The sequence below is a fragment of the Phoxinus phoxinus genome (assembly GCF_949152265.1).
Source record: "Phoxinus phoxinus genome assembly, chromosome: 19".
NCBI classification, from domain to species: domain Eukaryota; kingdom Metazoa; phylum Chordata; class Actinopteri; order Cypriniformes; family Leuciscidae; genus Phoxinus; species Phoxinus phoxinus.
The window spans coordinates 8,461,146-8,486,555 of record NC_136894.1 but is presented as its reverse complement, the minus strand read 5'-3'; the positions used below and the strand labels follow the sequence as shown (position 1 = coordinate 8,486,555).

The 25,410-nt window shown below is 38.6% G+C and overlaps 1 protein-coding gene across 1 annotated transcript in view; it reads left to right on the top strand.

The window, feature by feature from the left end:
- Positions 1-6,788: 6,788 nt before the first annotated feature.
- Positions 6,789-25,410, top strand: part of triqk (triple QxxK/R motif containing) — a 31,131-nt gene continuing 12,509 nt past the window's right edge. The window contains exons 1-3 of the mRNA XM_079591930.1: positions 6,789-6,877; positions 11,496-11,567; positions 19,081-19,166. Coding sequence (XP_079448056.1) covers positions 11,507-11,567; positions 19,081-19,166 — 147 coding nt within the window. The 5' untranslated portion in view covers positions 6,789-6,877; positions 11,496-11,506. The remainder of the gene's footprint in view (positions 6,878-11,495; positions 11,568-19,080; positions 19,167-25,410) is intronic.

The following is a 25,410-nucleotide window of genomic DNA, read 5'->3' as shown; positions in this document are numbered from 1 at the left end:
AAATGTAACAAATATTCTACTCTTCAAAAGAACATGCTGGCAAATGACAACACGTTTGACGCCTTGGGAGTGAGAATGGCTTGCAAAAAAAAAAAAAAAGAATAAACGTATCAAGATAATAATTGAATGCGTTGATGATAAAAAAACATCAGTTGATTAAAGTTTATTCACATGATCTATTTATGAAAATTACTAATTATAATTAGCACCATTCATTTAATTTCCATTACATCCGCCTTACTGAGCACCACAATTTCTCCTTTTTATTTAGTTCTTCTCCTCCTCATACTGTCTCTGATACAAAGTTCATTGCAGAAGTGCAGTGAACAGTCTGCTGGTTAAGGCTGAGCACATTCCCCAGCATCTGGCCGTGGTTGCTAACCATTTATGGGTGTTAATTTGTGCTACCACTGTTTATAAAGTTCAAGGATAATTACCGCAGAGGTCAAGTCACAACAGAAATTAGCGAGTCAAGGAGCTTCTCTGGTCTCACAATGTGTCTAGATTTCTTCCACCCCCACAGAGTTGAGGCTCTCGGGTGATTAGGGTAATGTTTCAACATTACTAATGCAGATGTTGGCATCTGGGCCCTCGCTTTGTGTGCCGAGCGCTTCACAACGAGCGCATGTAAAGCTATGTGCGCGGCTAGTTCACTGCCTGAAAATGCCTTTGCTTCGGAGCTGGACTTGCCAGTATAAACAGTAAGACTGATGTGTTCAGCGTGTTGATGAGGGAGGCCGGCGGCTGCACCTGTGTAAACAGAACACTCTCTCCCTGAGGAACTGAGCTCCACAGCTGCAAGACAGACGCCCGTCACTGCCAGAGGAGGAAACTCTGATCATACATGCAGATACCAAACTGACTATCGCCTCATCTTAAAGTGTCAAACGCTACCGATGTCAACTGGTCTTTTGAAGTCTCAAGACAGCAAATCTTGTGGAGTCGTGAACGGAGCACCTGGTGTGAGGCCGGTTTCACAGTGGCTCGTGAGATTCTAATGATTAAGTGTTTGCTGAGGGATATTCGACACAGAAACACATGTTCCTTTAACTCGGGTAATTGCATAACTCAGTTTCTCAGGTCACAGAACGTTCTCTGAAATTCTGCTTTAAAAAGAAACAGTTCACAGTTGCAGATTTACTAAATGTCCTGATCTTTCTCAGAGGTTTGCCATTGACTAATCCCACAAAACTCTAGATGGGGAAGATAGTCAACACACTGGGTCTTTTACGAAACTGAAATTAGCATTACGTTATATAAACTTTACTTCAAAAGAACTCGTCCTCATGCTTTTGAAATAAATTGCAAAATTAAGAAATCAAGAAATAAAAATAAAACAGATGCTCTGTGATATCTTCTTTCCCTGTTTTTCTCTTTATAGTTACGTTTTTTTAGAGACAAAATCAGATACATCAAAAGGTTTTAAAAGCTTAAGTAAAATGTATGTTTAAAGATTAGAAAGCATAACATAAAAGGGACAAAACAAGAGACAACAACAACAAAAGGACATCAGTATCAGGCATCTGGCCAGCAATGCTAAAATATTTATTTATTTTTAAATATTTATTTTTTTGGATGCAGTAAGGACAGACATTGAGGATATCAATACTGAATTAAAAATCTCACTCCAGTAGCAAAGTATAAATATGGGCCAAGACATATGTATACGATTTTATGGGGGGGATGTTGACATCTGTCGCATGTTGGAGATTTGCCATCCAGAATGTTGCTGTGCGTCTGTTCTTCACAGCGATGGAACGAGATCCCAACCTCCATCCGATCTGTTGAGACCATCACGATGTTAAGGAACAGCTGAAGACTTAACTTAACAGAGCACTTTACCATACAGTAACAACAAACAAAGGCACATCCAATAAATAAAGTGTCTTTCATAGAAAATATCATATTCTTTTTGTTCTTTAGGTTTGTGCACTTTACATTTACTAAGTGAATACTGTTATTGTGAAAACTATTGACCCTTTATGATATATTGCTTATTGTGCAAAAGCTAGTTAGCAACAAGAATGAAACAAATGTCTTTCTGAGAGAATCATTGAATCATTCACTCAAGTAATTCATTCAAATGATGTGAAAATTAAACTGTTGTCAATAGTTTTGTTTTTGTTCATATTTTTGTTACTGTATTTATTTAATTGGGGTGTTACTATATTTACAAAATCTAGAAACGAGAATGAAACAAGAGTCTTTCTGAGAGGTTACTGAATCGTTCACTCAAGCAATTTGTTCAAATAATGGGATTTTTTTTATATTAGAGTATTAGTCAACTTATTCTAACCCTAACCTTACCAGTCTACTGATACTCTTCTAACACTCTGATGAGAGTTAAAGACATTGCAACGTTACACAGAATGTGTTAAAGGGACCATCAAAATAAAGTGAAACTGTTTTATTTTGTTTTTATTGTTTATTATTTTAAGTTAAAACTAATTAAAATAGAACTAAAATAGTGTATTAAAATGGTCAAGTGTTGGTGAAATATGTGTGTATATACTGTATAGAGAGAGCCCAGGAAAGAGGAGTGCTAATGGAGAGCTTTACTGAGATTTTATTCCATTAAAGCGATTAAAGACAATATGGCGAGGCTGCTTCATGTTTGGGATGTTCTGGAAGCTACGAGTACATGGCTCCACCGTAGCAGGGCTAGTGCATAACAACACAAACTTCAATGTAAGATATGCAGTTATCAGTGCATGAGACATTTATGAGTCGGTCCATCTCATGAGCCCAAATTCATTTAGTGGCTATCAGTGCTCACACACTGTTGCCAAAAAGGAGCTTCTGTGTTACAGCGATAAAGCTAAAAAATCCACATTAGACTTCAGGCATGGAATAAGAAGAGAGATAAAAATATTATATGAATGTGTGTGTGTGTGTGTGTGTGTGTGTGTGTGTGTGTGTGTGTGTGTGTGTGTGTGTGTGTGTTTGGGAGCAGGGTTGAGGATGGCAACTGTACAGATTTTTATAATAACTGTATTTTATGGTAACTCTTTTCATGTCAGCTTTATGGTTTTTCAGGGATTTTGTTTCAGCGATTACATTGAAAGAAGAGATCGTGGGTTATTCAGTTGGAATTTTAAACATAATGTTTAATGTTTTCAGTGTATTCTCACATACAGCCTTGAATAGTTTTATATAAGTGCGTATGAGAAAAAAATATCTAAGGATCAAAGCAAAAGATAAACTATAAGTTTTGGTGTGAAATGGCAGCAGTTAGTCAATTAACTTCATACATCCATGCCAGTAGGTGTCAGTAGTCAAGTCACCTTTATTTATATAGCGCTTTTTACCATACAGATTGTATCAAAGCAGCTCCACAGTGATTACATGAAAATAATACAACAACGTGTGTTTCCAAATCCAAGACCATTGGGATGAAGAAAACCAAAACATAAAATAAATATAGGCTATACTATTGGCTTCAGTGTTTCCTTTTAACGTCATGATAAAATAGAAATAGTGACATCTCTTTTGACATACATCCGAGTGTAACAGTTTATCGAAAAAGGAAATTAGATGTTAGATTGTTAATTGGATTTCGAGGAAGATGAACAATAGCTTAAAGCAACACCAAATAATTTTTTTTACCTTAAAATAATGTTTCCAAAACCGTATCAGTGGTTCATCAAGTCATAACAGGGTGAAAGGCACTTCTGGATTCGCTTTGCGGCCCTATATCTGCTACAGTATAACCACACTATGTAAGTTTGCCAGACCGGGTCGCGTTTCTGTAGTTCGAATGAGACATAAGAAAACAAAATTTTTTACTTGCTTAACGTCAAGCGTTACAATAGTCATTATTTAGTTTTTCTTCGTTTCTGATGTCGCAATACATCATACTTTCATGAAATAATGCAACATACTCTACATTGTCTGTGGACATCGTTCATTCCAAAGCCGGTGCTGGATAAACAGCGAGCGTGCGTGCGATTAATTATAAATTATTTGCGGCTAAATTATTTACGACAGCGGTAATGAACAATTCCGCGTCCAACCTGTAGGGCGACCGAAGACGAAACGTTTTTATTGTTGCTTTGAAGGGACGGAATTTAAGCAGATAAATGGCTTAAATATAAAAAAAGGAAGGCCCAGTTGTGAAAGTTTGGTTACAAATTATGAGGTAAAAAAAAATAATTAAAAAAATGGATGAATTGTTCACAATAAAATCAATAACATGCATTTACGGTGAATTTTCATTTCATGACTAAAGTTGATTCATCCCACGTCATTTGCAAATGTAGAGTTATAATGTAATGTAGCAGACAGTCAAACACACAAGGGACTTCTCCTGTGCTTGCACTCTTTTAAATACCGCAATTAAGGACCACTGCCTAGAGAAAGATCGAGAGAAAAAGAGAATGTAAGAGAGGGAGAGATTGTCTGATGAGTGCTCTAGCGAAACTGTGTGCCAGTCATTAGCGAAGCATTCTCCCAGTGGGTTTTTATCGATTTACCATGACTAATGGATGGTGGGGGGAGAAATCACTTTAAATTAAAATTAGGATTGGTAATAGGCCTACATGCAAATTCAAATAATGCTTTGCACGCAGTGAAGATGAAATCTGCATGTTTTCCTTGTACTTGTTCGGCCAATTGTCTCCTGTTTTCCTCATACAGCCTAAAAGCAGCACAGACACAGCTGATCGGTCCCTACGGCTGCGATTTTGCTGGAAATTTCCTGTAAAAAAGTATAAAAAAAAACATTTAACTAAATCTTCGCTGAGGAATCTCCTAAGGACCTGCTGTTTGTTATTTTCTGAGGCCGAAGCTGTCTGTCGCATCTCAAGCAAGGGTGGGGTTCACTCCGGCATCATGTGCTGATGAGTTTTCATTTGTCACTTCAGTTAAAGTATGGATTCTCTGACAAGTGTTATTTCTCATGGAGCCATTATAGTCTCAAGGGACATAAATATCTCTTTTGAAATACTATCAATCTGCTGGAGGGAAGAAGAAAAAAAAGCAAAAAAATAACATCCAAAGATACAAACAAATCATAATTTCTTTCAGTCCAAAATATTCAATGTAGTGACGCCTAGCCTCTTTGAATTAATCACAAAAGATTGGGAGCAGCATGCAAATGAGAAAATTAATTATGCAAAACACATGGTAAGCAAGTCTCTCCCTCAACGAAGATGGCAGGGCTTATTTAAATATTTGAAAAAAAAAGAAAAAAAGATTTTTGCCCAGAGTCCTTGTGCTATGAGAAAAGCTATGTTATATGTTGTAGAAGAAACAACATTTACTTATTTCTCTAAACACCCCTTTGGCTATTGAATTAGTACAAAATGGTTCCATCCTCTTTGCACCAAGAATGGTTCAAAGGACAGAGGTCATCAGTTTCAACATCATCCACTTGTGTCGCTTTATCAAAGTGGTGCAAAACTGCTCTGTATATCTGTGTTCTCTGCTGAGTAAATAATATGTTACACAGGCTCATTATAAGCAGATTAGATCTATTAGTTACCGCTGCGCTGCTCTCAAATCAGCTGCCCATAGGAGAGCAGAAAATCATTTTAAACTTCAATAAGTTACAAGCAGTGGCAAGCCTCTCCATAATCCACACTGCCCCAGGCAGCAATAAGACTCGATGCAATTATGCAGACAAAATTCAACACAAACAAAAGAAATGGAAATTAGCCTTAAATAAAACAAAAAAAGGAGAGAGAGGAGTAGAGAAAACAAGTTGGTCTCTTGCTGTCTCCCTCTCGCTTTTTCTTTCATTCTGACATTTCACATTGTGCGTTTCAAAGCATTGTGTAAAGATCTCGCGGCACAAACATGTGGGATTGTTAAGGTAAATTAGCCTTCTCGCTGAGACGCTATACGTGGCTTATTAATGTGATGCGTGCAAGCAACAAACGTCAGTTCTTATAAGAACTCTGTGAACATAAACATAAATGTGAATTGTGCGTGTAAATGGAAACTCAGTGATATATAGGCTATATATCAACAGTAAAAGTTGTCACATTATTAATTAGTATTAAGTATTTTACCTTACATAATACCTTGGAATTTGATTAAGATTTTGCTAATTGTTTGCTTTTTGTTATGTATACAACTTATGGATTTGTACTGCTTGAGGGACTAAATGGCAAATTTGTTCAAGTATTCATGTTTGTCTGAAGTATACTATTAAAAATGCCGATATCACACAAGGCCACACAAGCCAATTTTCTAGTTCAGATAATATAAAGGCTATCAACTGAAATTACACCACTTTTGATTATGTTTTATGACTTACTAATTTGGCACAATTCAAAAAGATAGCCATACACCCAAAAATAACTAGTAGTAGGCTAGTCTAACAATAATAATAATGATAATAAATGATTTCTGATTCTATTGTTAAAAAGAAAAAGGAGATTTGTTCAGTAAAAATCAATGTTTAAGCTAATGTTTCTCATTGAGGTATAGCTAAAGAAACAAAGAAAATTAATTTGTTCAATTTTATTTGCATGTACATCATACAACACAAAAGTATTTTGGAAACTAAAGACTAATTTACATTTGAAAAGATTTAGAGTATGGTGTAAGTTGGCACAAAGGGGTTGCAGTTCATGCATTTTTATCTTACATAAGCCCTTGAAAAGCATCTTTAAATACAGCCTACATTAAAAAAAATGTGTACATAAAGATTCTATGTATAAAGTTTTTATTTGATATGTGTGTGTGTGTGTGTGTGTGCTCAGTCTTTTCCTTCAATGCATTTGACAGCTTTGGTTTGTGGGTCCGCCCACCTAATGACGTTTCGGTGTTTATTTGAAGGGATTACCTCACGATTGGCTGAATCACGCATCCGTTTGAAATACACAACGCTGAACCAGGAACTACAGAGACGATTCTTCCCGTCTTTTAAGTGGTAAGTCTGTGTCATCGGCCATAATGCTCTCGTTTGACACTGCTCAGAAATTTGCCTTGCGTTAGATATCTGTTACCGACCAGAGAAATCAATATGCATAGTTTTTAGCGATCTTAATTCGCGCATTACATTTCCCTAAAGAATCCAAACATTCGTGTTTGCTTTAGCGCCCGCCTCCTAACAGTTTGTGATTGGTCAAACCTCTCTGTTTCTGTGTTGTGATTGGATATTTCCTCAGACTGTCTTAGCTTCAGGTCAGAGTGCAGGAGCTACATGATACGCAGGATGAAAACTGGAAACAGTGTAGATCTGATGCAATTGCACTACGTGGCATTCAGATGAGTCATGAGTCCACTACATGACTCTCTCTAAATAGATGTTTTGTTCTAATACTGATTGGTTGCATTGCATTTGTGCCAATATTATGCCTATATGCCACATTGACATTTGCATCACTGGAATTAACTCACATTCCCTCTATACTATTCTGTTATATTTAAATTGTATATAAGACGAATTCAGTTCAGGTTATGATTCAGCTCTTAGCTGCACTCACGGTAACCTTTTGTAGTGAACACTTAGTTACTAAAATGCGTAATGCTGTCTTTATTTAATTTTTTTTTAAAGAAATGCCCTAGGTGCTTATTTTAATCTTAAATCTCTTTCAAAGCAAAACCTTTGTAGTTTAGCTTCTGAAAAAGCATAGGCTACTGGTCTCAATTTGAGTCTTCAAAGCGCTGGTACACATCGCCCTTGGCTATCCCTCTATTTGTGGATCGACCACAGCTCACCAAACTTTCTATGTTGTCTGCAATTTGGAGAAAGTTGTCTTTGGGGATTTGCAAGCTTTATGTCATTCATTTTTCTAAATATTCTGTAAGCATGTCATTAATGGTGTTGCTTGTCTGTTGGCTGGACTGTCTTGTGAGGTTTGTATCAAAGTCTGAATTGTTCAAATTGCACACTTGTGTGACAACTTCCTGATCGCTGCATTGAATCATCCCCGTTTTACAAAGCCTAAGGCTATATAGGCAGAAATAAGAATTTTCTAGAAGATTGGTATGTTTGCCACTTAACAGCTCATGTCAACTTCCTTTAGTGGTCACATTCATTACAAAGGAAGTGTTTTGGTCATTGTAGGATTGTAGGTCATGCCCCTGGGCTTGACTCAAACCATGTTGTGTAAACACAGTAATGGTCCTCTTCCTCTGGCATCTTTAGAAAAGTAATCCATTCCTGTTTCTCCCACTTTGTTGTTGCATGTGGAGCCATTTCAATTACATCAACTTAAAGTAAAGATTAAAGACATCAAACGTAGGATGCTGAGTCGACCCTTGAACTCATTTTACAGGTTTCAGCTCACACAGTTATGCCTCGAGAGGATGAAAACAGCCTCATAATTCTCTTCTTTCATGCACCTCTGCACTTCCTCCAGCTCTTCTCTGTTTTCCATGCTAATCAGTCTGGGCTCTTAGCACTGAGCCTGCACACCTTTCCTCAGGAGATCTCCGGCTCATGAGCCAAAATGGATCAGGTCGAAGGTCTACGGCTCGATTTCTCCGGGAGAGGATAGGTCAGGGAGGTTTAAACATCATCAGAAACAAAGACTTGCCCTTTGGCTCATGCACCCTTTTTTCCCAGTCTTTAACAGAAGAAGCTGTATTGATTGCAAATAGTATTGTGAAAGGCGTAGAATTTTGATAAAGTGCTCCCTGACCACCTCACAATAAAAACAGCTTATGAGGCTGCAAGTATGGCAAATGCTTTAATGCACTTAACCCATTACCAATTTCAAAATTCCTTGCTTTCCGAACTAACCATTATAACATGCATCACAAGATAAGGTGCCTTTTTTTTTTCTCCTCCGGTCTTTTTCACTTCAGTTGCTATGGAAATCAATCTGAGATCTCTATCGGGAAAGTCAGAGTAGTGTAAAATGAGATGGAGTGTACGTTCCTTTAATATAAATGGGCAATCTTTACAGTGTTAAACTCACTTTAACACTGCATTGAATTTTTCGACACATTCAGATACTTGTACATAATGATTTTGGTTTTATTTTAAAATTGTTGTAAATCAGCCAATGACAGGACACTCATAATATTATAATTTGTATCCAGATCTTTTCATTTATTTGAAAATTCCTTTTCCGTAATTAAGTTCATACATGCAGTAATGTAAATGTACCTCTTTTGATTTATGAAGTTTTTTTTTTAAACACACGCACACACACACACACACACACACACACACACACACACACACACACACACACACACACACACACACACACACACACACACACGACAAGGCAAGATTAGTTTAGGCTATAAAATGGCATCATGGTCCGACTCAACTAAAAACTGATATTTATGAATTAATAATGATATTACTGATGATATTATAATGATAGAAAACCTTGGAATTTTGGAAAATAATGCTTAAGGATTCCCTCAAATACATTTATTTTTACTTGATGGTTATTGCTTACACCACATGGTATTTTGATCATTAATGAGTCTTAACAAAAATAATCTTTACTTGAAAATTATACAAATATTTTTCAAAAACATATGAAACTAACTTTAATAACAAACAGTATCTTTCTTAGATCTTGGCACATGTGCTTTAAACTCGACTTTAAAAATATTGAATTGACCCAAAGTTTTAATCATTTGTAACACAAATCATTTTCTACCCACAACTGATTAATTCAACACACCAAACCAATTCAGAGCAATTCAACTCTAGTAAGGGGTGACGTGCAGGCATGGAAAGACTTTCAAATGGACTATGTCTCGGATCGACCTTCGCATGATTGAATTCCTTGAAGTCCCTTGCCACCTCTGGGGATGTGCCTCACATCAAATTCCTCTTTCTAACTTCAAGATGCTTTCCGTCTTACACAATCGCCTATGACTTTTGCAGCAATTTGGGATGTGATTCTGAACTCTGAAAGTGTAAGTGCAAGGCTGTGGTTCGCAACTGGTGGGTCACAACCTGAAAAAAAGGAGAACAGCAGGGGGAAAATCTGCTGAATGTCAAAGGTTTACTGGCATGTTCTCATCCTCAAAACGTACAAAATTGTCAGTTTTCTTAGTCAGCTTAGCATAATATGTCATTGTGAAATTTTTTGAATATTGTATTATGCAGTTTGTGGTGATATTAATAATTATCAAGGACTTTTCTTTCTGTACAATGAACCATTTTTATATTGCCGTTTAATGTAAAATTGGACTCTTATAGAAGACCTTTTCTTCTGATATTTTACATTGAACGACAACCATTTTTTCTGTATAGAACGTTAAAGGGTTTTGTCAGACGCTTCATATATAGAACCTTTTAGGGGTTCCCATCATGGGATCATTTTATGAATTCAGTTTTAATTAAGGCCGTGTGTCCACCAAAGCGTTTTTTCACGCGGCTGGCGTGTTTTTTCAATTGTTTTCAATGGTAACGCCGCGTTTTTAGAACGCCAGGAGCGTAACGAGGCGCTGAGCGAGTATTCAACGCTCAAGCGCTGAGCGCTCGGCGTTTTTTACAGGTCGCCGAGAGTTGAAGAATGTTAAACTTTGGGTAAAACGCAGCGCTCATCGCTGTCACTTTTTAGCCAACCGTCCAATCACAGTGGAGGAGGGGCGGGACTAATACCACATGGACCAATGGATATTCTGTATCATAGCAACGATGCGTCTCAACTGGAAAAAAAACTGCGCTGCCAAAACGCTCTCAAGCGCCCGCAGCTAGGCGTCTTCAGCAGAGCGCCTAGCGTTTTCAGCTGGCTAAAAACACTTTGGTGGACACACAGCCTAAGAGTAAGCAGTTAAACAGCTTATCAAGCGTAGCGTTAGTTCTGGCAGGTCATGTTAGTCAAGCTCGCATCAGCTGACTCTCAGCTGATCCACATCTAACTATAGGAATACGACGCCTATCACTGTATACACATATATAAGCTCCTTCAGTATTATCAGCAGCTATCGCTTTTCTCAGGAGCGAATTACCCTCCTCCATCCCCAGCTCCACCTCTCGTCAGTCAGGATTTGGCATTCTGATTCCCTTTGAATCAGAATAAATTCTCGAATAATGTTGTACTTTAAAATCTTGAATTAATGATATCTGCAATACATTCATGTTGGTTCTGTTCTGTTTCTAAGGGGGGTTATTGCTGCTCTTCCTGCTCTTATCCATGCTAGGCTGCATGGATGCGCAGGGAGTTCTCGCCCAGAACGGAACCATACCGCTAATTGTCAATCATATTTGACTATAATGGTCCTGACAAAAATACTTTAGCACCAGAAAAAAATGAAGCCAAGAACCTTAGTGTTCTATATTGAACCTTTTTTTTTCTTTTTTCTTGAAGCAAAATCCTATTAGAACAAATGTCCTTGCTGATTAATTGCTGAGCAGTGTTTATCCATTCATTAATATCCATGTAAAGCAAAAGTACTGTCCTTTGGAATTTTGTGTCATAAGTATCCATAGCAAATCTTTACTTGAGGAATGCAGTAGCGTTTTATATTTGATTTCTGTAAGCAAACAGACAGAGCTCTCGCTGTTCACTGCTTTTACTTACTCTTTCCTCATACTTGGTGTATTTTTCATGCTGTTTCTCTCTCAGGTGAATGAAGGATGGGGAAAAAGGATGCAAGTTCTGTCAAGCAGCCGGTCGACCAGTACCGTAAACAGATCGGTGAGAACCTCTGTTCTTTGTATAGTCTTTATTTTTTAATGTGGATGTTAGTATAACCTTCATCAAATATTTATCCAGTGTTTTATTAAAGAGAGTCTGAAATGCTTTTTCTTCTTCATTTCAACCACTGTGATTATATTGCTTATGAATTTTACGCATGAACACACTTGATGATCAGAATGTTCAGCTGGGAACAAGACAGTTTGACTAAGAAAATCCCAAAATAAACAACCTCATAGCCTATTCTGTTCAGTCTTCATATTTAGCTACTAAAGTATAAGTCTCTGAACCTCCTTTTGCTCTGACTTATGCTTAATCTTAATTTAGCATTAGTTATAGGAGGAAACAATATGACCTATCAATCATGGTAGTACCAGTTAGCATGTCAGTTGTGATAGTGGAAAGAACATGGGGTTTGTTTAATAACATAGACAGTCGGTATATGGATGCCAGGGGCTGTATGAGGCGAAACAGTGCTGTAAACACCTAGCAAAGCAGTATAAATGTGATTTCCACAAAAGCAAATTCAAATTAGCTGCTAAAATAACACAGTTTAAGGCACTGTGAGTTTACACATTGGTTGTGCATGTAAACACACTCACTGATGGAGCAACATCATTGGGTATATGAAATGGTTGTTTATTCTGATTAAAAATCATGCGCTATTAAACACCGAGTGAGTTTTCGTTGTGCGTTTCGCTACATTTGGTCTTTTCACAGAGAACGTTTAGCCTCCTTTACCCTAAATAGGCCTACTATTTTCCTAGTTTTTGAAAAACCATGAATTTAGAATAATTTAGAAAATTCAGCTTTGCCATCACTGGAATAATTACATTTTAAAATATTTATGTTTGACTATTTTCAATGCGGCCAACTTGAAGCCATTGCGATATCTGTGGGGTAATCTTTCGCCCTTACATGAAAAAATTACAGATCATGTTGTTGATTCCTATTGAAATGACTGGATTTCGCCCTTTAGAATTTTGCCAAACAACCGTAAATGTGACCCGACCTTTTGGACTTTTACTCGGAGTAGCTTTTAGTCCAGTTGTATCGTCCATTGTACATCTGGAAGTTCTTAATTTTCATTGTAGGGTTGAGATATGGAGACTTATTTTTGTAATGGCGCTGAAATATCTTTTGTTCATTGCCACATCACTGATGTAATTTGCAACCCAGTGCACGCCAACATCATCTCCCCGCTGAAAGAACCTGTCTCATACGCATGATTTTATGCAAGTTCATATCGCACCCTTTAGTAGCACTATTAAGCTTGCGTTGCTCCGTCACCTTGCCTTATTGTCCCTGTGCTGCATGACTGTGCTGGCAACATAACAAGCTGAACTCCTGCTGGAGCCTGCGAATCTCAGACATATCCCATTTTGTTTTCTTTCTTTTGCATCTCATCAATTCAAAGTCGTAACAGCAGGTTATGGACAATTGAGTTCCCCCCCCCCTGGTCCTCCCACTCTTTCCATCAGTTTGCTTTGAAAAGAAGTCTATATCAGCCTATTTCAGAGAATCGCTGTTTAACAAAAAAAAAAAAAGCCCAAAATAGCGCAAAGCAACACAAAGGGAGAATACACATCGTAATTTGAGATTGTAATGGGAAGGTAATTTCTATCTTGACAGGTCTTGCTTTCTTTCTTCTTCTTTTTTTTAAAGGAAGAAAGCTTTTGTGATGTCAAGTACCTCGTAGGGCTGCTGTAGACACAGTGACTTTAAATACTGTTATTAAGCTGCATAATGGACTCCAGAGAGCTGTCAACCACCAAAAGGGTTACTCGGGTCTGTGTGGTCATCCCCCTCTTGTGTCAAGATCATTCACACAATCCTCTCTCCCTTTGTCCAACAATTATTCGCATGACCAAACACTCAGACTCATCCCTGCCTATTAACTCTCTCTGTTTGTGAACGTGCACTCTGCTGAACTGTATATGGTCTTGATATCTCTGATGTGATGTGAAGGCTGAATGGATCTTGCATGTTACAGATCTTCTCCGTTTTCTGTGTGTTCTTCTGACATTGGCCATCACGATCATGTCAATGTGCTTTTAGCTGTTGTTCAACACTCGCCACATCCTGTGTGCAAAGGTTACACTCGCTCCCAGTGTGAAGACTGCAACTGTGGTAAAGTGCGTCTCTGTTTTGGGTGGAATGAGTTGTTTTATTTACAAAGACAAAGTTCTTTATTTTTGAACTCTGTGTTCTCCCAGTACATGTGCAATCTGTCAGTGCTGGATTCAATTTTGGCACATGCCGGCCTGTTCACACTAAATCCAAAGTGTTTGGAATTTAAATATGCAGCATTTATCTTTTGTTTTTGTAGTTTTAATATTTGTTTCTTATTATTTATATTAGGTACTTTTGTATTTGTAAAAAAATATAAAAAAAACGTTTTCATTATACACATCAAAGGACACATGTCTCTCCAATGTTCAGATTAGTTATTCAATATGGGGTTTTCAATGACAGATTCTTAAACTTTTGCATGTGGTTGCCAGTAAAATTTTTATATTTAGTTAAATCTGACAGTGTGTCAGTTTGACAGTGTGATATTTTGTGAAATAATAAGCCTTCATGAAACATGATCACAACACATTTTAGTATAAATCTGCTCATAATTTCACTCATATTTTGTGCCAATTAATTAAATGCAGAATTTAATTAACGCAGAAATATAAACTGAAGAGCCAAAACTTTATGACTAGTCACAGGTGAAGTGAAAATTGTTGGTCCTCTCCTAACAAGGCCACATGTTAAGGTCTGGTTAGATTAGATGGTAAAAAAACAATCAATTGTAGTCAATGTGTTGGATGCAGGAGAAGCAGGAATAAAGATCTGAGTGACTTTGACAAGGGCCAAATTGTTATGGCAAGGCGACTGGGTCAGAGTATCTCTGAAACGGCAAGGCTTGTGGGTTTCTCCTGGTCAGCAGTGGTGAGAATTTACCAGTGGATAACACTGAGAATAACAGTGGCCTGAAGAGGGACAAACCACAAACCGACGACAGGGTTTTGGACCCCCAAGGCTAATCGATGCACGAGGGTAACGAAGGCTATCCAGTCTTGTTCCGAGGCAAAAGAAGCTCTACTGTGGCACAAGTCACACAAAGTTATGGGAGGAATATGTCACAACACACAGTGTATCGCACTCTGCTGTGTGGGGCTGCGTAGCCGCAGACAATCAGAATGCCAATGATGACCCCTGTCCACCGGGCGAAAACACCTACGATGAGCACTCAAGCATCAGAAGGAAGAAGGTCACCTGGTCCCATGAGTCTCGTTTTATTTTACATCATGTGGATGTGTGCGCCGTTTATCTAGGGAAGTGATTGCACCAGGATGCACTGCGGGACAATGACAAGCCTGTGGAGGTAGTGTGATGCTCTGGGCAATGTTCTGGTGGGAAACCCTGGGTCCGGCCATTGATGTGGACATTATTTTGACACATGCCACCTACCTAAACATTGTTGCACACCCCTTCATTACAATGGTGTTCCCTGGTAGAAGTGTCCTCTTTCAGCATGATATTGCCACATGGCACACATTGTTCAGGAATTGTTTGAGGAACATGATGAAGGGTTCAAGGTGTTGCCCTGGTCTCCAAATTCCCCAGATCTCAATCCAATTTAGCATCTGTGGGATTTGCTGGACCAACAAGTTCGATTCACGGCGACTCCACCTCATAACCTACAGGACTTGAAGGATCTGCTGCTAATGTCTTGGTGCCAGATACCACAGGACACCTTCAGGGCTCTTGCAGAGTCCATGCCTCAGTGGGTCAGAGCTGTTTTGGCAGCAACAGCATGTAAGGCAGGTGGTCCTAATGTTTTGGCTCATCTGTGTAATATAATAGTTTTGTAAAAAAAAAAAAAAATTCAGGTTTGTTAGATCAAACCCTTACAATTTCTTCATCAAGTTATTAATCTGTTTGTTGGCCAAATTGGGCAGTGGGTTTATCAGAGCTTTCTTGCAATCTTATAACAGGAATAATTACAGAATGCTTTTCTCCACTCTCCAAAGAGCTTCTTTTCTCCCATAATGAACTGTGATTTGTGAATTCGCTATATCCCGGTAGAAAAGCACCAAGCTGATGGAAGGGGAATCTGTTTGTGGATGAGGAGTCATGGCTTTTGAAATGAAATCGGCTGAAGCAGTTTTGAAAGGCACCCTTGGCCCCGTGGGTTGATTCTTGTCACGTCCTTGTCAACATCTGACAGCACAGTGTGTACGGAGGGGTCATACCGCTCAAGTCCACAGGAAAAAGAGGCACATTATATTAGAGAGCCTCCACTCTGCTTTTGGAAAACAAGTAGGGGGAGGTTCCGCTCTGCAGCGATGCAATTGAATGGTGATTAATGAGTGAAGGTGCATTCAAAGCCCGCCTCTGTATCGCGGGCCAATTTGAGCTCAACGGCGGTGAGACGGCAGAGCCAAGGCCAGCGAGTCGTCATAATCACCGAGTCCTCACGCAGAGAGAAACGCCTCATTGAACTCGATAGCGCGTGATTCAGCGTACTGGCAGGGCCACAAAGTCTCGCTATATAAACAATTTATTTCAAACTCTGATATGATTACAATTAACTATTCATTTGGAACAGATGGCTGAGGCTGTTTGTTGTGGGTATTTACACCACAACAGGAAGTTTCAAGAAAAATAAGATGCACACCTAATCTGTCCCAGTTGGCTTGGAACAAAACGAGTTTTGCTTTCCACGCCGTGTAAAATCTCCTCAGGTGCAAGCGTAAAATACTGTAGACTCGGTAGAGAAAGACCGTCATGTTGTAGGAGTGTTTTGAAGCTGACATAATTCCTTTTTTGCTGTACATGCTGAGGCAGGTTGAAATTGAAATTTCTTTTTTTGAAAACCCATAAGCTAGGATTCACACTTCTCTAAGCTCCGCCCCCTGGCTACTATTGCTACAGAATACCCCGTATGAATGAATATTTATATGAAAAACATATTTTTTTTCTCATTTTGTTAATTGGTTATATTTTTTTATATTGGGTCTACCATTAAATGGCACCATTTAGTGGATCTCAAAAGTAAAAATACCCAACAACTGTATTCACAAGTAAAGTAAACTCTTTAATATACTGTTATATGTGCTAAACTTACTATTCTCAAATTAATTTATTTTCAAGTGAACAATGTGCATCTTAACAATTAGACATTATTCAAAACAAAGACAAAGATACGATTTTTATTTATTGTAGATTTTATTAATGAATATTTATTTGTCATAAAGCAGAAATAAAAGAATAAAAAAAATCTAAATTTAAAAAAATATATATACTTTTTTATATTGATCATTTAAAGCTCTTTTATTATTATTAGTTTACTTTGGAGCTTCTTTTGACACAGAGTATTCCACAGCATGCACTTTTCAAGTAATAACACCTGTTAAATTTCATAAGAAACATAAGATCTTCCATAGACGTATATTACAAAAGAAAGCTTGCCTGATAATTTGATAAACAGCAACAGTTGCTAAGATAGGATTGGTCAGTAAAGTTTTTTAATGCTGGACTTTTGCACGAATGATTGGCATTAATGCCCTGCAGTCCCGTCCCATGGAGACTAAACAGAACTATTCCAGAAGTCTCTGCAAACAAAAACAGCGTTCATTATTTAACAGCTCAGTGTGTGAACCAAGCTTCATATCCCATCATTCAGCTCTGGAACAAAATAGCAGGATGTTTACCTCTGATAATGGCATCTTGCAGGCCCGCGTCGCACACAGAAGGTGCACCATACGGCAGGAGAGACCGGCGAATGTCCCTGGGGAGGGGTCAGTGTCTAGCTTCGGCATCTGAGAGTGTCCAGCCCCGCAATCTGCAGTCTGAAGATGGATAAGGACACTCTCTCTTTCCCCCACTCCATGTAAATAAGTCTTAATGAGGCAGGAGTTGCACTTGAAACGGCCCCTGTGTGTCAACAGCTCTCACGGAGACCTTGAGTCTGACCCGGGTCTGCCGCAGCCCGCAGGACGGCCCCCTCCTTTTCCCACCAAGCTGTTGCCTTCCCATTTTTTGCTTCTTTTCCTTCGTCTGTTTGTTTCTAATTAGAGACACGACGCTCCTCGCACACCTTGCACACATACGCTCCAGGTGGCCGCTTTGCCTGGCGGGTTCGTTGCAGTGAGATTGCCTGATGATAACTGCCACTGAGGTGAACTAGTGCGCTCATCATTTTCTGTCTGTGTTAACACAATGGAGTACTACCACTGCTTACTGCATACTATGCTCTGTATACTGCATACTACTTTTAAAAAAAAAATAGGGTGGGAAACAGTATTTTTTTACATGATTCGTGTTCATGATAGAAAAATAATCTTCTTTTAAAGCATATACAAGTTCTTAAAAATGTTCATGTTGGTTCCATAACCAGTTACATGACATTTTTGTTAAATTACATTTAATCTTATGTAATAATAAGTAATAAAAAGTGTAATACTGGTAGTAAAAATATATTTCCCTTACAAAAAAATACATGTTAGTGTACTACATATCTTAATCTTTATATTTAAGTGTATTCTAGTCTTAAGTGTATTTTTATTTATTTTTACAAATATAATAATAAAGTTTTTAATGTCAATATTATAAATAGTTCTGCATGTTTGTTACACCATATGACCTTGATTTGGAAGACTTTTGTTCAAATATTAATAAGCAATGAAGCAGATTTGTTACAATTATTTATTATTTTTTTATGAATTAATCATTCTAAGAAAAAATGCCAAACTAATGTTTTCTTTTGAATTTCAGGTTTTCATTTCATTCCTTTTAATGATTATTTTTCTCCATTACAATAGGAGACTTGTTTTTACTTTTTATTTCTGAAATTAAAAACATGCTCATAATATAAGAGATGTATTCAAGTCATTGTATGTGTGAAAGGCATTTTTATTGTATTTTGGAAGAAATTAATAATTGATAGGACAAACGTCACGTCATTGATCCTTATACCACAGTAAACACAACATTCTTGTCACATGATCTCTTTATATTGCATATAATGAAGAAACGGTTACCATCTGGGGGAAAAAAATGACATTTTGGGACATTTTTAATAAAACCATTTTTTTTTTTAAATGTCTTAACTCTTGCCATGTCAGATCCAGTAATAAGTCTACCATTAATGTGGAATAAAAAAAGAGTTTATGATGGTCTCTTTGTATATAAATCAAGTCTAAACAGCCCTGCATAAATAAATGCTAATTTGTCTTATATAAGGTGGTACAGAAGGTTAACAGCCTCATATTAAGGCATGTTAATAAGGGGTAAAACAAATACATTAAGGCCAACTAAGAACGTTTCAGCAAAATCCATTAGTTTAATGATTCATAATAGAACATTGATGAAGACGATTGCAAATGCATTATATTTGTTTTATTAAAACATTATTTAGCTGTTAAATGAAAAAAGCTTTCAGCCTAACTCAAAATGCAAATGCAACTCCTATTGTCACATGGTAGAAATGACCCGTGCGCCTCATTTTCTCTCTCAGGAAAACAGGATTACAAGAAAAACAAGCCGGCGCTGCGAGCCACTCGGCTGAAGGCAGAGGCGAAGAGGAGTGCTCCGGGAATCAGGGTGAGATGGCTGTCTTTCATTCTCATTACCTCCCCCTCTATCCCAACTGATCCCTCTCTCCCCCATCTGCCAAACCACACACACACGAGCATTATTCATCACACCTCTCCAACCTGAGAGCAACTCAAGCAGTCTCCATATTGATGAGGCAAAGAAGAGTCGTTTGACTCTCAGAGGACTAGCTCTCTTTCTCCCTTTCCATCTCCATTGCTTTCTCTCTGTTTTTCTTTTTCCCTCAGCTGTCACTCCAGAATAACAATCCAGAGTTTGAGGAAAAAGCCTTTTTATTCACTGTCTTTGTGTGATTTCCATTTATTAGTGGCACTGGTTTGGTCAAGCATACGTAACTGTTACTGTTGTTCATACTGCTTTTAATCTGAACTGGATGTTTGCGATATTGACATGATACCTCAAATACTACCTGACTGTGATTTGCGATTTCATAAAAAAGGTTAAAAACGGCTAGCCTTGAAGGTGAAACTTGTCTGAAGACCAGAACATCAAAGGCTATGTTCACTGTCAGTCCAAATCTGATTATTTGTGAATCCGATCGGAATCTGATCTAAAATGATTGACATCACATGTGATGTTTTTTTGCCATTCACACTTGCTAAATCTGATCGGATTTCAATCGGATCTGCACAAAAATCGGATTTGGACTGACAGTCTGAATGTAGCCAAAGAGACCTAGCTTGGGTCATTAAAGGGCCATTACACCCAAAAACAAAAAATTATGTTATCATTTACTCACCCTCATGTCGTTCCAAACCTGGATCGATGACTTTTCATTTTGGAACCTAAAATATATTTTGAAAAATGAGAAGTGTTTTTCTCAATAGTCACCAAGACTGGTTACCAACATTCTTCAAACTATCTTCTCCGGAGTTTCACAGAATAAATTAATTCATCCAGGTTTGTAACGACATGAGAGTCAGAAAACGATTACAGAATTTTCATTTTGGGGTGAAAAGAACAGAATCGGTTTCAGAACATCTTAGCAACCATATAGTAATACTGAGTTTTGCATGAGCAAAGGCCAGTCATGATTTCTCTAGTAAATGTAAAAAAATATATATATCATTTTTAGATTTTTTTTTTTTAATTTTACGCAAAAATGTATTATAAATTGATTAATGCCCGTATTTTTTATGTAGATTTTGGTGTTAACAGAATTCATTAAAACTGCTGCTTTATAATTCTCTGTACATATTCTCTCTTCATCCCTGTTAAGTTTGGCAGGGAGCTTATTTTTGTTTGGTTTTCGGCATGAGAATTTGTGGTGCAATATGTTTTATCAGTTCTCTCAGAATCCAGAGCTCCATATTGAGCATTGTAGCCAAAACGGCTAGTTTCTAAGACTTCTCACTGACAACAATGATCTGAAACTAATTCATAATTCATAAGCTGCAATATTTTCACAGTGGACTGAACAATGTAGAAACACTGGGGCACGTCTGCACATAGCTGAATGCAACTTAAAGCGTGCCATTTGCTTGTATTGGGTTTAGTTTGGTATGAAGAAATCAAATGTGAAGGCTGAAGATTAACTGGTCTTAGCAACTCAATTGTTATTGTAAAAAAGCCAAACCCTCATTACAATTCTTCTAAGTCTCATTAGTCTTTCATCCAATTACTGAGGCTTAAAGCCTTGTCCACACTAATACGTTTTCATTTGAAAACGCATATTTTACTTTCCGTTTTGACCTTCCGTCCACATGAATTTGAAAACAGCGTTTTCGCATTGTAGTTTGGACTGTGAAGGTATTTGAAAATGTTTTGTCATGTGACAAATGTTTTGTCATGGTTATACCGGTATTGTTGTGTCTGCTATTTACTTTCATAGTGTTGCTAAAGAGAAATGTTCATTTGTATAACCTTCATATTGCATTCCTGCATAGATGACAGAAAAACATCCTGACAATTACATTTAAGAGAACATACAATTTGGAGTCCAACCTGGATGCAACTGGATATTTTGCTCATAAAACGATCGTGTCAGAAGAATAGCGCAAGAATTTTATCATGTCTGCTCTCTCTGTATCATCTTGTGAGCTTTTGTTATGTTTTACGGATGTGCGGAAAGGGGATTTTAAGCATTTTCAGACATTTCAGTGTGGATGAGCAACACTTGGAAAACCATTGAAAATGCTTGAATGTGGATGGGGAGTCACTCCGTTTTCAAATGTATCCATATTAATGTTGACAGCCTAAATCTGAGGAAATGATGAATTCCATGTGCATGTTTTAAAACAAAAATGTCTTGTCCATAATGACTCTAAATCTTCATTTGGGACCTACTAAATGTCTTTCCACAAGGTATGTGTGAAGCCCATGAGCTCAGTGGTTAAAACATTTGTTTACTGCTGAAAGCAACGTCCCCTCATTCTGTCAGAAATGTAGTTTATCGCGTACAGATTTGGTCATTGGCTTGGCACGTTTCAGAGGAACGTGGACGACGATTTGTTTGTTCTGGTTCGTAATGTGACTAATGGACCCCTGAGCTCCACACTTGAGTTTTGTTCTGGCTCTGTGGAATGCCTCCTTGGCTTTTTTGCTTTTCTGAGGAGTTGACTCATACTTTTACCACTTGTTTTTCCACAGGCCATTTTCTCCGGCTGTGCATGCTTGGCAGGTGGCTTTCCATCTATGACCATCCCTCACTCAACCCGCCGAAACGCACACACATTCTTCTTTTTCATCTTCCATCGTTCTTTAGCGCTGGTCCCATTTGTGAGTGCTGTATGAGGCTCTGGAGAGCAGGTTGAGGATGAGGTTTGGGCTGTCTTGGGGTCCATGTTGGCAGCACGCTCAATCTGCTGTTCTCCACCCGGTGGCCAGTTGGTTTGCTGGGATGTTGCCTGCCAGCTTGGGGAGGCAGCGGGCGCTCGACCACCTGCTGTGGGCACTGCTTGGCTCCCTGGTGCCTGGCTGAGCGGATGGCATCACCTGGCACAGAGTAGAGGTGCTGGCGGCCTCAGCTGTGTGGGGCGCCTGGCCTGAAATAATCAGTGCCAGCTCACTAGCCCTGGAGCTGAATATCGCGAGCCCGCTGGCCAACTTGAACTGTTTCACTCTTCACTACATTCCATTGCATGCATAAATAAGTCAGTGATTTTTAGCTAAGGTTCTGAAATATCCAAAAGTGCCATAGTACCATGTTTTTTGTAGGCATGTTGGTGATAACCAACACCAGGCCTATGAATTAAGTATAACTTTTGTGTAACAATACTTGGAATAATCTAGAATTCAAATCCGCTTCAATGTCAAATTCAAAGTCAATCAAATGTCCTTGTGAACTGGAATCAAGAAAATAGTCAATCTAAATTTGGGATGCACAGATTGTGTCATGGCTGATCAAACAATTAAAATTCTACACTATTTTGTTAAGGTGATACTTTCTGGCACAAGAGACAAACACCAGCCTCCTAAATTTGGTATAATGGAACAATTCTTAGAATCTAAATTCTAATTTAAATTAGGGGTACATTGATATTAAAATTCTGGTCAATACCGTAAAGCTGTTATTTATTTTTGGGGTTTTAAATGATAAGCGTTAAATTGCAGATATTGAAATTCTATACTATTTTGTCCAAATAAATTAACAAATAAAACCGTAAATTAATAAAAACGGTAACACAAAAATAAATAAATAATGTAAATACAAAAAATATAAATAAATACTAAAAAATAAAACTTAATAAAAAAAATGTGTTAAAATAACATTTAAGTGTTATTACATTTTTGTTTTTAACTTTCATTAACTTTCAGTGAGCGTCAAATGGCAAAGGTAAAAGTAATATAATAATAGAGGAAATGAGAATGCATAATATTGTGCATCCTTAAACTAAATGTAACACTTGTCGACATGTATTTGTGTACTGCAAGGAAACAAGTCCCTGTGCTGTTTTATAAAAGAGTGTTTTATATGAAATGTATGTATGTGGCCAGAGATCTGTTTGCAAACTGTTTATGAGTCCCATTCACACCTCCGTATTTTATCCAGTCTGTCAACACTCGTATGAGTGAAACTCATTTTTATGCCTCACACACACACACACACCCTTCCTCTCTCACAAACACACCAGCCAGCGGTCGGAAGTGGGCGAGGTATTACAGCACACCTGGGTCGGGCTGAGATAACTACACAACCACTTAAAACGGGGGTGTAAATCCCACTTCAGCTGTTTCTGTTGGACGCTGATGCTGGTGTGCCGTAACGCACCTGGCCGTAGGGCCAATGTTATGAACACAGAATTTTGTGGTATTATCTCATATAGCCCTGTGAAACTAGAAGACCGTGAGAATTCATACAAGGACACATGAGGAAATGTGAGTGTGTGTGTGTGTAAGATACAGTGGCTTGTCGCCAGATGAATGGGAACTCACTCCCGGCATGCCACAGCTGCTGTTGCGAGCCACATGATGCTGTTGGGAATATTCCAGCGTTTTCCATCAGAATGTGGGAGACTGAAGCGTAGGCCGCTGAATTATTAGCTTCCTCAAGACAACAAGGTCTCCTCTCTTCACTCGCTGTAGAAAGTGTTCCCCTTTGACACATGGACTGTCCCAGTCACCCCTGTCATTCAGCGAGAAATGGACTATTCCACACTTTCCACCGGAGTTCGCGAAGTTTACGGAGAAGAGAATAGACAGATGATAAAGGGAAAAGGAGATCGGCTGGATATTGTATATAGTTTGTAGAGTGAAATATAGGGTATTAGCCCAATTCGGAGGAGGTTTTATCGAACGTGCGTGTGCGTGCATCACACTGTAAGTAATCACATAATTATTGGACATTCTCAGCGAACGCTAATCCACCTGTATCTGTGTTTACATTTAATGTTGTTTACTTAATTATATTCTGCTGCTCTGACATTACTGCAATTCAATGTATATTTATGTCATTCGTTGTCAGTATTAGTTATATTTATTCCTAATAATCACTAATGCACGGTTGTATGTCAGGGCGCGCGCATGCGCTTATAGGTGCTTACATCTTGGTTCGACCGCACACACATGCAGCAATAGCCATGCTCGCATGCACAGCTCGTGCACAGCTCGTGTACAGCGTTAGCGCACACACATTTCAAGTATTCCATCACAGAGATTGTATTGTGTTATATTTTAACTCTATATTCATCAGCATTTTACCAAATAAGTTTTATTGATATTGTTTGTGGTTTATATATGTTTATATCTATATTTATATCTGTATTCTGTATTCACAGAACCACACATCTATGCACCTTTAATAAATCCACGATTTGGAATATAACCTGAGTGAGACATTATTGTTCTGACCGGACGAACTGTAGCCTTCAGCCACACCTGAACTGGCAATTAGAGTGAATACTCACAAGATTTTTCATGGTCCTTCGAGCCGGATCGGTGAATTGCTACAGAGATGTCTCAACCCGAGAGAGAAGCGCCTGTCGTGCGTCCACGAAGACAGATCAACCCACCGAGTCATTTAGCGGATTATGAGCTTGGTGAGCCATTGCCACATCAACAGCCACTCCCAGACTTCAGCCATAGCAGAGTCCAGTTACCAAGTGTGGTAGGACAGACCCGATCGACTTCTCCTATCAGTCAAGAGTTAGATTATGATAAGTGGACACTGAGAGATGAATGGCAAAGCGAAAGATCCGATGGACGAGGAGAAGAGGAAGTAGAGCTTACAGCCATGCTGCAGGTGATGAAACGCGAGAACGCTGACTTGCGGCTACAAACCAGCCAGCTTCCAGAGATCATTTCAGCATTACAGGAGATGCGACAACAGAATGCCATGTTACATCAGGAACTTCAAAGTCTAAAGGTAGAAAGGGGAGCCCCCTCCAGGCCAGTGACTTTATCAGTGCTATCTCCGTGTCCCTTTTCTCCAGTGGTGAGCCCTGATACTCCACAACGATTCCGTCCTACTCCAACACCACGGACAAACCCACCAACGCCGCCTACGGCCATGAGAGAACTGTGCCCAGCTACAATGGATGAGCGCCCTGGATTAGCTGAGGATTTCAGAAACCTGGACATTTCCTCCTCAATACGTGATAGAGTACCACCACAAGTATGTTACAGTGACCCACCTCAACCCAGGTACTCTCATTCCTCCCAACACATTCCAGCTCATCAATCAGAGTTCGAGACCCGAGCATACGAGCGTATGCCACCTCCGCATCCAGGACACAGACAAGCGTATTATCAGCCTTCATCAATGCAGGAGAAAATGTACAGAGGCCCTGCTCCA